The 15,874-nt window shown below is 37.1% G+C and overlaps 1 protein-coding gene across 3 annotated transcripts in view; it reads right to left on the bottom strand.

Moving 5' to 3' along the window:
• Window positions 1-809: 809 nt before the first annotated feature.
• The window catches only part of IFT56 (intraflagellar transport 56), a 68,894-nt gene continuing 53,829 nt past the window's right edge, over window positions 810-15,874 (bottom strand). For 2 of the 3 annotated variants that reach the window (XM_007504398.3, XM_001374684.5), the window contains exons 13-18: window positions 15,676-15,764; window positions 12,468-12,551; window positions 11,693-11,762; window positions 7,037-7,143; window positions 3,668-3,801; window positions 810-3,227 (exon numbers count right to left, since the gene is read on the bottom strand). In XM_007504398.3, the coding sequence (XP_007504460.3) occupies window positions 3,116-3,227; window positions 3,668-3,801; window positions 7,037-7,143; window positions 11,693-11,762; window positions 12,468-12,551; window positions 15,676-15,764 (596 nt within the window). In that variant the 3' untranslated portion in view covers window positions 810-3,115. Of the gene's footprint in view, window positions 3,228-3,667; window positions 3,802-5,183; window positions 5,228-7,036; window positions 7,144-11,692; window positions 11,763-12,467; window positions 12,552-15,675; window positions 15,765-15,874 lie in introns of all 3 variants that reach the window. The other variant, XM_016426183.2, reaches the window with a different exon arrangement.

The raw sequence follows: 15,874 nt of genomic DNA, 5'->3' as shown, positions 1-15,874 counted from the left end.
GGGTTTTCCCATCAGGGTTTCGACTGGTATTTTTTTAGATATATGGAAGAATTGGTTTGGGGAAGAGCTTGTGGTACTTCTTCCAGTTATCCTACCATTTTGATACTGCTTCCTAAAGCTCTCACCAAGGTAGGCTTTAAGTCAAAATGTCCAAATTCTAGATTTGAACACAAATGGGCTGGAGGCTGAAGTATTAGGGACAAGATCTAAGCCAGAGGGACACAATAGCCAATGAAACCAAAGCTACAACATATTGAAAGTCTAGGAACTTCCTTGACTTGTAGAGAACTCTGCTACACTTATTACCCTACTACTAACCCATTCTACCCCATCCTAATGAATAAATGCTCTTCAAATCACTTTTTTTTTTTTAAAGAAACCTTCACCTTCTATCTTAGAACCAGTACTGTGTATTGGTTCCAAGGTATAAAAGTGGTAAGGACTAGGCAATAGGGTTTAAGTGATTTGCTTCAGGGTCACACAAATAGGAAGTATCTAGGGCCAGATTTGAATGCAGGACCTCCCAGCTCTAGGTCTGTCTCTCAATTCACCGAGACATCTAATTGCCCCATCAGTCACTTTTAAAGTGGACTAACTACTAACACTATGACTAGGTCTTAACAAAATCACAAAACTTTTTCTAGACCCACAGGAACCATGTATTTCTTAGCAGAAGAGGGCTACCCTCAAATAGAAAAGAGAGCTATGCTCAGATTCTTCCCTTAGTTCTGTAGCCTAAGGAGAAAGGCAGCTAGTGATCCTATACTCAGTCCCCAATTCTCACAGGACCCAATAAAAATACTAAAGTATAAATAAAATAATGAACTTTAATTAAGACATATTACAGTGGGATGCAATAATCTCCTTAAAGTACAAAAATAACTTAAAATTTTATTTTCATTTTCTGTTTTTGAGTATACTATATCTGTACATTGATATATAATGTTCTGATGCTATATACGATGAATATTATTCTATATTCCTGAGCCTGGGCAACTTTACTTTCCTCTATCCCTCGTGTGATCACAGGTAAGAACAATGGTCGCCCAATTTGCCACAGTCCTTTTTCTAGAATTTCTAAAATCATTTTACAGGTTAGTATTCTTAGCAATAGCAAAATGGAATGGTTCCATTTATGCAAATATTACTTTGAATTAGTCTGAACATTTTTGAGCCTCAATATTTCTTTCTTTTTAAGTTTTTTACAATTTTGGAACTTTTCATTTTTTTTTGAGGGGGGCATATGCATCCCTGAAAAAAATACAATAAGTATTAAAAAAAGACAATCTGAACTAATCCCTTAGATCTAAATCCAATGTGGGCTTGCCATCAATAGAAGAGCCACTACATCTGGGTGAACTACTCCTGGGAAACTTGAAGCAATAGACTGGAAGACAAAACTTATTTCTAACAGCTATGAAAAAGGACCACACTTCAATCTCTTTCACATGGTCCTGGTGTTTCCTAGCATTCAAGTGAGGTAAGGATTAGAAAAGTAACTAAAATTTGCATTTGAGTTCTGTCCAGCTATACACTAGATAGTGCCTTCAATGGTGAAATCTAGTCATTTTAAAACATTAAACACAATATGGTGGAAGAGAAAAGGTGCTTCAATATATGACACATGACCTGAGTCTTTAAAATTAAGTTAAAAAGGAAAAGCCCATTCATTTTTGTAAGCAATCAGAATTGACAATACAGCAAAAGCCACAATGATATTAAAATTAAAAGAATCTGAATTCCTATATTCAAACCCTATTCAGAGCTGTGGCTACACCTCCAGGAGGCAGATGCCTGAAGTGAATGCTTTTGTTATCAACCTGGCAGCCAGGTAGTGACAACTGCTAGCATGTTCCCACCTCCATTGAAGCCCAGGAGGAAGATGGGGGTTTGGTGGGAAGTTGGGAATAGAGTGAGTCCTTCCTCCTTCCTCCCCATTAATGGAGGAGGCTTGATAGATGCCTTCCTTTGTTCTGGCAGTCATGAAAAACTAAGAATTCCTTTCAAGTCTTGCCTCCTTGGCTCCATCCTCATTTTCTTTGAATTTTGGCTCTAGGGTATGAGCCTAAGGTTTTGTCTCATCCTTTTGCAACTCTGTGTTGGCTCAGGAATATGGGACATAAGAAAGCCTCTAACCCTGACCACACTTTCAGAGTTCATCCATTAGGATATTCTCGCTAGAGAGTCTATACAATCAGCAATCCATGACTCATCTCAAATTGCTACAACAATAAGAATATTATATATATATATATAAACATCTTTGAAGCACTACTTTTCAGATGGGATGGCTATGAAATAGCATAAAGATATGATATGAAGGCATCTTTGTTACTTAAATTATATGGGGTAGTAATGAAATGTGTACATTTTGTTTCCTGAATATTTTTAGAGGTGCTGCACTCAGAGTTACCTAGAAGTGCACACTTCCTTAAAAAAAGCATTATTGATCTTTCTTCACTGTTACACATGGCCACTAGAAATTCAGTCTCTTAGAAGAGTGATTTATATAGAACTAAGTTATGTTTGGACTCCATGAAAGAGCCCATTGTCATTCAAAACTTAATGTAGTCACTTGTAGGCACCGCTCTTCCAGATGCCAAGAATGTTTTATTTATAAAGCTTTCTGCAGAATTTCCATGTGCAATCAGGCAGACAATAAAATGCGAGTGGCCATAAGATCAGATGATAGAGTGATGGTCACTCTTGAGAATCAGTGACCTAGAAGCCAGAAGTTATTGCAGTAAGGAATCAGTACCATGGAACTCTACTGTGGTAGAGATAGAAAGTAGCCCATACTTTCTCTTTAAAACAAGTTTATGTTACACAGAATGATTTGAGTTCTTTGAAAGGCACCAATAAAGTCTAAGGAATTATTGCTAAAATGATTACACAGGGGCCATAATATACATTATGGCACTCTGCTCAGTCAGAAAGCTCCATCTAAGTATGTGGTTCATTGATCTTCAGGATAGATGAATACAGGAAGAAAAGATCCATAAAGGGAGTATCATACATCCTGCTCTCCACAGCAAAACTAAACTTCTTTTTTTCTTCCAAGGAGGTATCTGGTTCCCTTGAACTTGACAATGATGACCATATTGATGGCGCCATCTCAGACAGGAACTCTGTTTTCTTTGGCCCACTTCTTCATGATGCGAATTATGTATTCTACCTGGGTATTTCCAGTGCTCCTCAGTAGATGCAACACCTCTCGAAGGGTCTCTCTAATGAAATGACATGAAAGGAAAAAAGTTTCAATTTCCTCCCCTCTGTGCCATCATCTCCAAGTTTGTTTATTTGTTTGTTTTTCATTCTTGCCCAGGCTTGGAGAGTAAAGCAGTGAGTTCTACTGGGTATCAGTCCTGCCCTTTTTGGGGTAGTCATAGTTAAGGCAGCAAGATGCAATCTCTACCAGGGACTCCCAACCACTTTGCATTGCAAACCCTATGATCTCTAAGACCCAGTCTTATAAAATTTATGGAAACATTGAAGTCATTTCTACATACCCCAAGCTATTTAATTGATCTTGTTAATCAAATGGAACAAAAATTCTCTTTCTAAACATTAGTGTAAAAACAATAATCCTAACTTGGTGTTTTAGCCCAATTTTTCATATGGTGAGAAAAGACTAAGTTTACAGGAAATAGAGGGTTGGAGAACATACTTGGGTTCTCTGCCAGCTAATATCATTTGGAAAATGCCCACACAGGCACCTCTCTTGCCTTCCCAGTATTCAGGATTGGGATCCAGTCTTTCCAGGACATCAAAGGCTTTGGCTGAATAATAAAACTGACCCATCTGAATGAAATACAAATAAAAAAGTGTCAAAAGTGATAACCTGAAATCCAAAAGTCTGCCTACAAAAAAAAATTAAAAAGGTGGAATTTTATGAATTAGATAAGAAAATATTGACATTATATATGCATCATTCTTCCTTGCCAGAAGCAGGATTTCTTCACTTCTACATACATTTTATCAAAAGGAAAAATCAGAATTTTGGTACAGTAAGAACTAGTTTTCTATCTAAGATAAAACTTTTACTTTCTACCCTGCATGCATGAAGTTGAAATTTCAAACTTCCAAATGCAGGAGAATACCAATAGAATTATTTGGTAAATCAATATCTTTTTTCCACCCTTAGATCTTCTCCTTTGTGTTTTACCACAGAAACATAGTGTTCAAGGCACAGAGCTAATATCAATGCATATTTAAATTAATAGCTATTAATAGTACATTGCTAGAATACTCCTTGAATAGCTATTACTATGCTGTGGGAACCTTGAAAGCCTTGAATTAATTCTGTCACACTTGAAAGCATATGCACCAATCTATACTGCATATCTTCTTGATTACTCACACTATCTTCTATAGTGGCTATTTAAAATTTTCTTCACTAGCCCCTAACTCTACTCTCACTTATGTTCACTTATAGCAGACCTCGACTCTTGATTTGAGAGAATTGAGTTCATCAAATTACCTCAAATTAGAGCTAGCTTCCCTCTTCTGTTGCTCAAAATCCTCTGTAGCCATCCTCTCCTTTATCCCTTTTGCTTCTGAAGGGATGGCTTTCCTACTAGCCATTACTCCTATCCCTCTGCTGTGGGATTTAGCTCCATAGATCACTCACTTTCTCTTAGAACTGTGCTCTTCTTATCTCCATTGACTTTCCCTCTATGCTTATAAGCCTCCCTAATGCCCCCCAAAACCTTTTTTCAAGAAAACAAATACTTATTAAATAACCTTGCACAGGTACAAAACAGTGTGATTGATACTGCAGATACAAGAACTAAAAACAATCTCTGCCTTCAGAGAGCTTAAATTTTCTTGGGGAAAGAACATGTATATGAAAAATGCAGCAGAGAAGTAAATATACAAGAGAATTTGAGGAGGAAGACAGAACATCAACAACAAAGAGAATAAGAGAAAACTTTTTGTAGGAAGTAGTATGTTAGTCAAAACTGAAAGAAAATGGGAATCCTGAGAAGTGAGACAGAAAGAAATTAATTCCTGCCATTCAGCACAGATGCTCCACGAAGTGTGGGGAACAGCCTGGCTAAAACGTGGGGTAAATGAAAGAGAGATGTAAACAGACTGTGGAGAGCTTTAAATGCTAGACTATGGAATATATTTCATTCTGGAGTCCCATAAAGTTTCTGAGTAGCAAAGTCATAAGGTCAGACCTATGTCTTTGGAAGATTATTCTGCCAACTCTTTGAAGGATGGCCTGGAGAGAAAAGAGAGCAGAGAGTTGAATTAGGAGGCTATTAAGATAGTCAAGGCAAATTATACATTCCTGACTGTTACAAGGGAATCACTTTAAAAGACTGATATATATTAATTTAAGGTCGCCAAGGAATCAGCTATGTAATTCCTAAATGAAAAACTCAAGTCAGCCGTCAGCCTCTTTTGGAGTTTAATTACAATAGGAGCAAGAAAGGAATTAGAGATATATATAGAGAGAGAAAGGGGAGAGAAGGGAATAGGGCTTAAATACCCCTTCTGTTTAGGCTGGGCCAAAAGGCCCAAGCCCTTAGATAGCTGGGGCAAAGAAAAGAGATCAGTCCCTATTACTCACGTGTCCAAAATGGAAAAACAGTCTCAGAGGCCCCCACCTTCAGCTTCCTTCAGAGCAAGCTTCCTCAGAGCCCAGGAACCACACCGCCCAAAACTCCTCCCCCTCTCCAGTCTCCAGACCCTCCTATCTTTAAGGACACCATCCAAGTTGCCTCCCCTCAGTCCTCACATCTACCAATCACTCTTCATCAATTTCCCTGTCAATGGAGGCTCTCGCTTAACCCAGGACCGCCCAGAGGTTTCTGGCTTTTGCACATGTCTGTTGAAGGTCATATTTTCAAATGATTAAATCTATACTCCTTTGCCACAGCCCTTTCTAAATCCTGTTAACTTGAGTATGGTAGAGATTGGAATAATTAAATTTTGATCTAGGCTGCAGCCCTTACTCAATCCTATTAGGACTGAATAGGGTGGAGTATCTCCATTGTATCAATTCTAAAATCAATCAAGACTCAAAGAAATTCCTGTTCTATGCTTAAGCATAGGTCAAAGTCCTTTCCATTGTTCAGCAAAGGGTTTCTGTCCTAAAGTAATCTTAAGAAGGGAAGAGAAGGAACCTCCCATGCCAATGGAGTTCCCATTCCAATAGACTATCAGTAAGAAATTTTCCAAGTATGAAATATCCCAATGGTGAAATTTTCAATAATTATAAGTCTAAGGAAATTTGAGGTTTACATGACTCAGGATGGTGACAGATTAGAAAGATACAGTGGGAGAACTGGCAAAACTTGGCAACTTGCTGAACATGGAGTTAAGGGAGAAGGAAGAGTTAAGGATGATGCTAAAATTCCAAACCTGGCCAACAAGAACTAAGTAACTTTGGTTCGGTAGATATAGTGGGAAAGGTAAATTCTATTTTGGACATGTTGAGAGTTTAGGATCCCAATGGAGCATCCTCAATTTCAGAAGAAATATTAGGCCTAGATATACAGATTTGGGAATCATTAGAATAGAAATGATGGATAAAAAGAAAACAAAGTCTTAGATGATACCTATCCTTAGCAGCCTGGAGACAGATTTGGATGCAGCAAAGGAGACTCAATAGGAACAATCAATCATACAGACTGAAGGAGAAAGCAATGTTATGAAGTCTAAGAAAGAGGGAAACCCAAAAAACAATGATCAACATTATCAAAAGCTGTAGAAAGGACAAAGAAAATGAGAACTGATTTTTTTTTTTTGTCGCCACACTTGGGTAGTTAAGAGATTGTTTCTGAGAACTTAGAGGGGGCAGTTTCAGTAAAGGAGTAGGATCAGAAAACCAGAATGTTAACAGTTAAAAAATGAGTGAACTTTCAAGGAAGCAGAAGTCATTGTGTCACATTCTTCTTCCCCTACATCTAAGAATACAAAGCAAATTTTATTTTTTAAATGTCATAAAAAAATTGCCTCATATTTGGAACAATGTTATCTTTATTACCAATTTCCCCTTCAACTTAGCCTAAAGAAAAGAACTCACCTTATAGCAATCATTAGCAATGAGTTGTAAAAGACTAAAGGACTCTCCAGATGTTTCCATCTTCAGATAGAGCTCCCAGGCTAGTCTTGGTTTCTTATTCATAATGTCTACAAAAATAAGCAATTAGAAAAGTATATAAATAAACCTCTTTATGAAGTAATTCTTCTTATATAATTTACATCCTCATATATGAATATATGGACTTCCAAAGGTTTTAGTGCATTTTTAAGCTATTAAAGCTTGTGAAGATTGGATTTTGGCTCTCCCCTGATTGTGACAGGTACTTAGCTCTTCCTTGATTGTGAAGATTAAATTTTAATCCCTTGTCTATTTTTTAGATTTAATCCCCAAAGTGTAAACACAGTACTTAAAAGTTGAGTATGGAGATCTGGATATAATTTAAAAAGGTGCAAACTTCTGGGCAGTCCTAGAGCAGAGCATCAACTGTGATTGGTAGATGTACAAATTAGGGGAAGTGACACAAGAGAAAAATGTCTTTAAAGAGAAAGTAAGAACTGCCTGAATGCAATTTGACTTGGAACTCTTACTTGGAGTGGAACCTCCTATGAGAGAGAGTTCTGCTGGTGTTCTAGTGGCAGTTCTACAGGAGTAGAGAATAATTCTTCATTCAGAAGAGTGCTGACTGGACCTGTTTTTCCTGGTGACCCTATTCCTTTGAATAGACACCTGATGAGTGTAAAGGCTGATTCCTTTTCCCTTGACCTTTTTGGAGGCACTAGCCTCTGGAAAGATCCATCATCTTGAGATTCCTTTACCTCGGCAGGGACCTCTGAACTCCTGCCTGGCTCAGAGGAGACCAGAGCAGCTATCTTTCCTCTCTTTCTTTCTTCCTTAATATCTTCCCTCTATTGTAAATAAATTACCATAAATTCCCTTCTGACTTGAGTAACTCATTTGGGATTTAGTAATTTAAATTCATGGTGACCAACTAAATTATATTCAGTCCAACCATAAATTTAACAATCTTAAACATTGATTTTAAGTTGCTTAAAGATACACTAATACTATTAGGTAACTATATTTATAAAAAAATGTACCTTATCTCTTTTACTAAAACACAGAAGGCCCTAGGATATCAGTATTAACCTTGTCTCCAAATATCAGTATTTACACTACTTGAAATGTACTTAGAAGTCATTCTTGAATAGAAACCTTTTCCCTTTAAATGTGTATATTCTCCTCCAGTGGACAGAAATTCATTTCAGTTAAGATCTTAAATGATCTCCTTAAACAGCTTTTCACTTCTCTATCTTGTCATGCAATACCCTCCACATAGCTTCTTTTCTAGCAGTCACACTTCCTTGTAGGCTGCAACCATCTTTTGTGTGTTGATTTCCACTGGTCCCAATCAAGCTATATAACACTTTCTCAGTTTAGCCTCCACCTTCTTTCAGAAGCTATTCCTAGGGCAGTGTATAATTGGAATTTTGCTCCCCAAGGACTCGCTCTCCCAGCATCCTAGTTACATATCTATGTAATGTACTAACATAGGGAAAATATAAGTTTTGTGTAGCTCCACCCTCTCTCTCTTCTTCCCAGAACGTGGCTGTGGAGGTTGGGAAAGAGTCAGTTAGGAGAATTTTACCCATGTGTTCTTTACTTAGGCTTTATGTCTTCTACTTCAAGTGATTATTAATAAATCTTATAAAATATTATACTTGGGAGTTATTGGATATTAATATTAATCTTACATTGTTGGTGACCACGAAAATTCTAGATTTATAAAAATTTTTCTTCTTTGAGAGTAATTTTAGGGTAAAAAACTTGCTCCTCTGGATTGTCCTGTGTCATTGCTTTGATACTGGTAGAAAAGTCTATTACATTCAATTGTGCCACAGTGTATCAGTCTCTATGTACAATGATCTCCTGGTTCTGTTCCTTTTGCTCTGCATCAGTTCATGGGGGTCTTTCCAGTTCACATGGAATTCCTCCAGTTTATTATTCCTTTGAGCACAGTAGTATTCCATCATCAACATATGGTGAATCTTAAAATTTCTCAGACTCTCTTCAGAGTCTACTTCAGAAGATTTGGCTAAACTATCCCCCATTTTAAACAATACAGGTACTTGGTCAGGAATGTATTGAGAACTTTAACATTACTCCACCCATACTTAGGCATACCTTAGGGGAAGATAAAGTTGTAAAACTCCTGACTAAACAATGAAAAGTCCCTAACTCATACTTAGAGTAAAGGTGGAACTTTAAGCTAGGTCTATTTTTAGATCTAATACAAAAGGGTGCTAAGTACCTATAAAGGTTAAATTAATCACTAAAAGGTCAAGCAACTTACAAAAGGCAAGCTTAACAAAAGAGTCTACCCAGAGAAGGTGATAAAAAAGATGTGAACTAAGAATGGTCAGTCCTGGGGAAAACGTCTACTGTGATTGGTAGATGTGAAAATTTAGGGGAGGTGACACAAGAGAAAATTTTCTTTAAAAGGAAGGAGCTCAGGGTGGAATTTTGTAGTTGGAGTTTTGGAGTTAGTGTGGAGGAGCTGGCTTGCTGAACTTAGCTGGAGTTTTGCTTGGGACAAATCTTGTGATAAGTGGATAAAAGACTGACTAGTCTCTCTTAAAACTCAGGCCTAGGCCATTTGCCCTAGGCCCTTTCCTACTATTTCCTCTTATTCTGTCTCTCTCCCTTCCCTTAATTCCTTCATTTGTATTAATTAAAATCTCCACAAAAACCCAGCTGACTTGGGTATTTTCATATTTGGGAATTTTCCCATGGCGACCACTTATTTTTAATTTTAAATCAATACACTAAAAATTATCTTTACAGTTTGGCCAAAACCTTCACAGTTTGGCAATTCACAGTCTTGATAACCATATTTTCGTGGTCACAATATACCACATTTGTTCAGCCATTCCCCAATTGAAGGGCAGCCCCTTATTTTCCAGTTTTTTGCCACCACAAAGAGCGCAGCTATGAATATTTTTGTACATATCTTTTTCCTTATTATCTCTTTGGGGTACAAACCCAGCAGTGCTATGACTGGATCAAAGGGCAGGCATTCATTTAAAGCCCTTTGGGCATAGTTCCAAATTGCCTTCCAGAATGGCTGGACCAATTCACAACTCTACCAGCAATGCATTAGTGTCCCAATTTTCCATATCCTCTCCAACATTTACTTTCCTTTGCTGTCATATTACCAGGCATCCTGTTCATTCACCACCTAGCTGCCCCTTCTAGCTGTAGGACCCTCTGATTATAAATCTTTAACAGTTCAGCTTGCTTAGGGTCATACAGCTAGAAAATATCTAAGGCCACATGGCTGCCCCATGTTTTTATTATTCTTATCCATTTGCAAATGCTTAAGTCCTTAAGAATATAATGTGGGTAGCCATCTAGCCTTAGACATTTTCTAGCTGTGTAACCTTCAGCAAGTCACTTAGCCCTGATTACAAAGCCCTTACTGCTTTTCTGTTTTAGAACTGATACTAAGACAGGAGGCAAGGTTTGTATTTTTTTAATTAATATAATCAGAATTCAGCATTCAAAATTGTAAGCAGATTATCAGAAATGTAGATTAGCCCATATCCTAGGGTCATTCAGTTAGCTATCGTCTTCCTCTATAATATTAGGCCTAGTTTCTATCTTTAGATACTGTTTTCTAAAGTTTTCATAAGGCCCTATTGGTCTGCTTTCTCCTTTCTTTCTGGTGTCACTTGACTAGCTCTGAGAACACTGAACTAAAGAGGGATGGGAAAAGCTGTAGTTTTTAAAACGCACCATTACTCTAAAGAAAACGGGATGATCCTTTGATGGAAGGAAATGCCCACTATTTAAAGTCCCATATTTTACGAGTTTCCTCATCAGATGGCCCTAAAAAAATACCTTCTTTTTTCACTTACAAAGGTCTGCTTATTTATCAGCTTCTGCTAATATTATGAGTGAGCAGGTTAAGGATATTGTTAGTAAATATTTCTTTCATTTCACCAATACTGGATCACCATCTTGTGGCAAATACAGGCAACTGCAGCCTATATAGCAACTATTTTTAAGAGACATTTAAACAATTTTTCACTCTCTCCAAGGAGTTTTCAGGAATCCATTTATTATGGTATAAGGTAGCAATTAACTCCTAGGAATAGTTTAATCTCATAAGAGGTGAAATGGAAAGGGATATTGCAAATTGAGACTCTAGGCCCTTTGGCAGGGCCAAAAAGATTCAATGGGCAACTGTGAAATCTAAAACAGAATAAAGTTTAATTCGATAAACATTTAAGACTGACTATAAGTTCAATGCTATGCACCAGTGCTACAAAGCGAAATAAGAAGCAATTACTTTCCTTAAGAAGTTTTGATGCTATTGGGCTAGTGGATTTTGAGGGCTAGAAGGCTCAAAACCCCTACCCAGCCCCATTTTATATCTAAATAGTCTCAGTGCATTGCTCAAGATTACAGAGGAATTGGGGAGCAGCACAGACTCCTAAGCTATTGCTCTCCCCACTACCTAAAGTGAATGTGTATGAGATCAGTCAGTGCTTTTGCCAAGAGTACTGGTCGGCATGCCCACCTGTTCAAGTCAACTACAGTTCGAAATACCACTTGTCAGTTGTTTGTTTTAAGGAGTTCAATCTCACACTGAGCAAGAAGGTTCCTGTGTTACATTTAAAAGAGGAAATGACTCACAGCATCGTGCTAACCAACTGAGGTAAATGTAGTCATTTTTCATCTTCTCACTCTGGATCAAAAGGAACACCTGAGGGGAAAAAAGCAGAATGAAGAACAGAATACATTTTCAACAGAGACAGATATGTCCCACCAGCCTGTTTTGGTTTGAGCTGCTATACTGTTTTCCATCACAGAATCCAATTGCTACTAAGGGAAAGTGACAGATAAGATGTGATGGATTAAATGGGTTTAAAGAAGAGATTCCCAACCTTCTTTGGTTCTTGGACCTGCTGACTTTCAGAAAACCTTCCTACATTTCTTATTCAAGATAAAAGGAAAGAAATTCTAGAGTTTACCACGGATATGCACATAAGAAATAAAGTGATTAATTTCAATAGGATGATATAGTTTTTTACCAAATATTTCTCATATTCCCCTTGACAAGTTTTACATATTCCCTGGAGAGAGAATCCCTGACAGAATTCTATGAATATTCAAAACACAGTGCTTTTTTTCTTAAACATATTTTCTTTCTTTTTTAAATTTAATTTAATTTTATTTTCAGCTTTGAATTTTCTTCCTTTCCGTCTCTCCTCACTAAGAAAGCAAGAAAAACAAACCCATTATAAGTGTGTATAGTTAAGCAAACCAAATCCCCTTATTAGCCATGTCCAAAACAAAAAATGCCTCCATCTACCCCCTGCATCTATCACATCTCTATCCGGTGTTTCATCATGTCATCTGGAATTATGCTTTGCCATTAAAACAATGCTTTTTAAAAGTGGATACCTACCTCTTCACCTTCACTGGTGTTTCCTGTGGCAGCTTTGGCTTGTGCATAATTAAAGTTAAAAGTGTCATCATTGTAGAAATAACTCTGAAAAACAACCCAAGTACACAGGGCATTAATATGCTAACTTTCCATATTCCTAAAGGTATTTTATTCCTTGCTCCTCTAATTTATTTATGATTCAATTTTTTATATTTAATCCATGGAGTAAAATGTTGGACTAAATCTAATCTCTGCCAATCTGCTCATAATTAAGCTCATGAGAGATGATTCATGATTAAACAAAAACTCCTGGGAAGTATTACCCCAATAATTGGGTTATTTGGGTTTATGAAACACTATGTAACTATGTTTTTTTGCTTCTGTATTCTCTGTATTCTAATCTATTCCAATGACTAACTTTCATATATATATATATATATATATATATATAGTGTGTGTGTATTGACTCCAAGGCAGAAGAGTGGTAAGGGCTAGGCAATGGGGGTCAAGTGACTTGACCAGGATCACACAGTTGGGAAGTATCTGAGACCAGATTTGAACCTAGAACCTCCTGTCTCTAGACCTGGCTCTCAATACACTGAGCCCACCAGCTACCCCCAACTTTTGTATTTTTTAACCAAGTAGTTTGGAAAATTATTACTTTGTAGTATAGTTTCGCATCTTATGCCAGGTGTACTCTAAAGTTATGTGGCTAATTTAAAAATATAAAGTAAAATATATATGCATATGTGAATATATGTAAAATCATAATACAAATGTGTGCTCTCTTCTTCAAAAGCAGTCATCATCAGAGGCTTATACCATTGCTCTTACACTTGATCTTAGCCAAAAGGCCAAGAAGCAATATATCATTACTCTTATACCACTGTTTAAAACATTTTGGAATTCTGACTTTAGAACTGTTTTTACAGTAGTAGCACATTATTTTAACTAATGATCAATAAGCATTAATGAAGTATTCATGTATTGGGCACTAATGCAACACCCTGAGTATATAAAGATAAAAATGAAACATTTCCTGCTCTCCAGAAGGAAGAGATGACATGTACACAAGTATATCTAAAGTAGTGATGAGATGAATTTGGAAGTAAATTAAGGTTGCAAAGAGGAAGAAATGAAGAGGAGTTCTAGACATAGGAAACAGGCTTTGCAAAGGCAAGGGGAGGTAGGAGATGAAATGGTATGGGTAAATGATATCATAGTAACCTCAGGAAAAACTGTTTGCCATGAAAATTAAAGTTTTGACCTTATGTATTTCAACAATATGCAAAAAGAGTACTTTTTTGAATTAATTACTATTCTTTCTGTTTACAATACAATGATTTTTATAGAGTAAGCTGAGCTGTAAAGGTAACTTGTGAGCAATTCTAAATACATACTCTAAAGTTTTTTTCAGTTACCTTTTAATCCCAATGGCTTTTAATATGAAATTTAAGTTTAAAATATCAGCCTCAGCTATATTAACTACTAAACATTCTCCCAGAATGTTTTTTATGGTTCAATTAACATCTGTATTGATTGTATTTAAAGAGCTATGGAGAAATTTATTCTGACAAAATACCTATAATCAGAAAAACAAATGTTTTGAAAATATCAAATAAAAAATCGTGTGTAATCATGAAAAAAAAAAAGAAGCCACTTGGCTGGATGAAATTTATTGCATGCTGCATGAATTAATGTATAAGACTGAAAAAATTGACTGGAGTTTTGTTGTGAAGGACTTTGAATGCCAAACAGAAGTTTGTATGTGATTGTTACTATCATCATTTCTGCCTTTTGAAGAGGCTCTCCCCAATGTCTGGAATGCATTCTTTAAGGGCAGCATGCAAAGGTAAGGATGGTATGTTGGAAGAGGACATGATTGATGGATGAAGACCGTTGGTAGCAGAGGATCATGGGAGAAGAATGAGGACCTGGGAGAATTCCCAGAGGAAGTTGGGGCTTTTGAGATTGGGTCTCAAGGTGAGGAGATCAGTCAAGAGCCAGCAGAAGGACATTCAAGAGAAATAGCCCTGGGACTTCTTAAGAAGAATATTGCAGTATCCTGATATCTCTAGTACCATCTACAGAGAGATTTGGGTCTCGTCCAGCCTATGGGGGCCTCTGAAGCATGGCCTGAGAGCTGGACCTCCTCTCAACTTTATTGTATCTGCCTTACTATTATCTTAACCCTTTAGTATTTAATTTAGCTTGAGAGATAGTTGGGAGGTGTGGAGAAATTCTGACCTTGCTCTGAAGCAATCAGAACGAAGGACCTCGTGGGGATTAAGGACTGAGAACCTCTAACCGGCCCCCTCACTTCCTGATATTCTGAGTTATTAAACTATTAATACCTCAGTCAGATCGTAAGAAACAGATTCATTTAATGAGCTTGAAGGAAGCAACTCTCTGGGGTTATTGATCAGTCATTGGTAAGTGCTGGTCAAGACCCCTCCCCTGCTGAGTCAGTGGAGTAGGGGGAGGCTTGTCTTTCTGGGTGATTAGTGCTCGGTATTTTGGGGGTACCCCCTCTATCATCCAATAGGGGAGACCTCCCTTCAACTCACCAACACCAGCTTTCTACAGGAGAACCACATTTTCCCAAGTTATACCCTCTGTAGCACAGCCTAGGAAAGACGGTGAGAGAGCACAATAGGAGTCACTCCACCGAGACTCCTACCTTTCCTCGTTCATTGTTCACTAGCAGCAGCTTCCTCTAGATCAAATAACACCATCACCCAAATCATCCTTACAATTCCCACCTCACTTTTGTCCTTTGGTTTCTTTGAAATGCTGCTTAAGAGACACTTTCTACATGAAAACTTTCCTCATCCTCAAGTTACTCGTACTTGCTCCTATGAATTTACCTTGCATATATATAGGCAATATAATAGTGTTCCTAAAGGAAAAATGATTCATTTCACAAAATGGTTTTAGGGACTCATTTTGATTTGTAAAATGTATAGATTCTATTTACTTACAGAATCATAGAATCAGAAATTCGTGCTTAGTTATGTTCCTGAGATCCTTAAAGATATAGCTGAAATCAATGAAAAGCCTAGGTCTCTTCATAAAGACAGTATATAAAACCAGTTGTTTGCTTTTTTACCTCCTCTTCCCTTTCAATTACTTAAATGAAAAGAATCACCTTCAAGACCACATTATCATCCCCCAAGCATTAGCTACAGCCATTTTCTCTACATGTCTATGCTGAAAGGGCTATACTGACCTTGACAGAATTGAGGTAAATCAAGACATCATCAAATTGTCGAAGAAGGAAGAAGCAGGAAGCCATGCATTGCCTCCCTGGTATTGTATCTGTAGTAGAAGATAGCAGTATATAAATTTAGAAGGCAAGCACTCTACTTGGCATAAAGTTTAAGTGATAATAAAATTTAAATATAAATTAGCTCATTAAGACATTATCA

Source organism: Monodelphis domestica, chromosome 5 (genome assembly GCF_027887165.1).
Source record: "Monodelphis domestica isolate mMonDom1 chromosome 5, mMonDom1.pri, whole genome shotgun sequence".
NCBI lineage: Eukaryota > Metazoa > Chordata > Mammalia > Didelphimorphia > Didelphidae > Monodelphis > Monodelphis domestica.
Note: the sequence above shows the minus strand (reverse complement) of the source record. Positions and strands in the feature narration are given on the sequence as shown.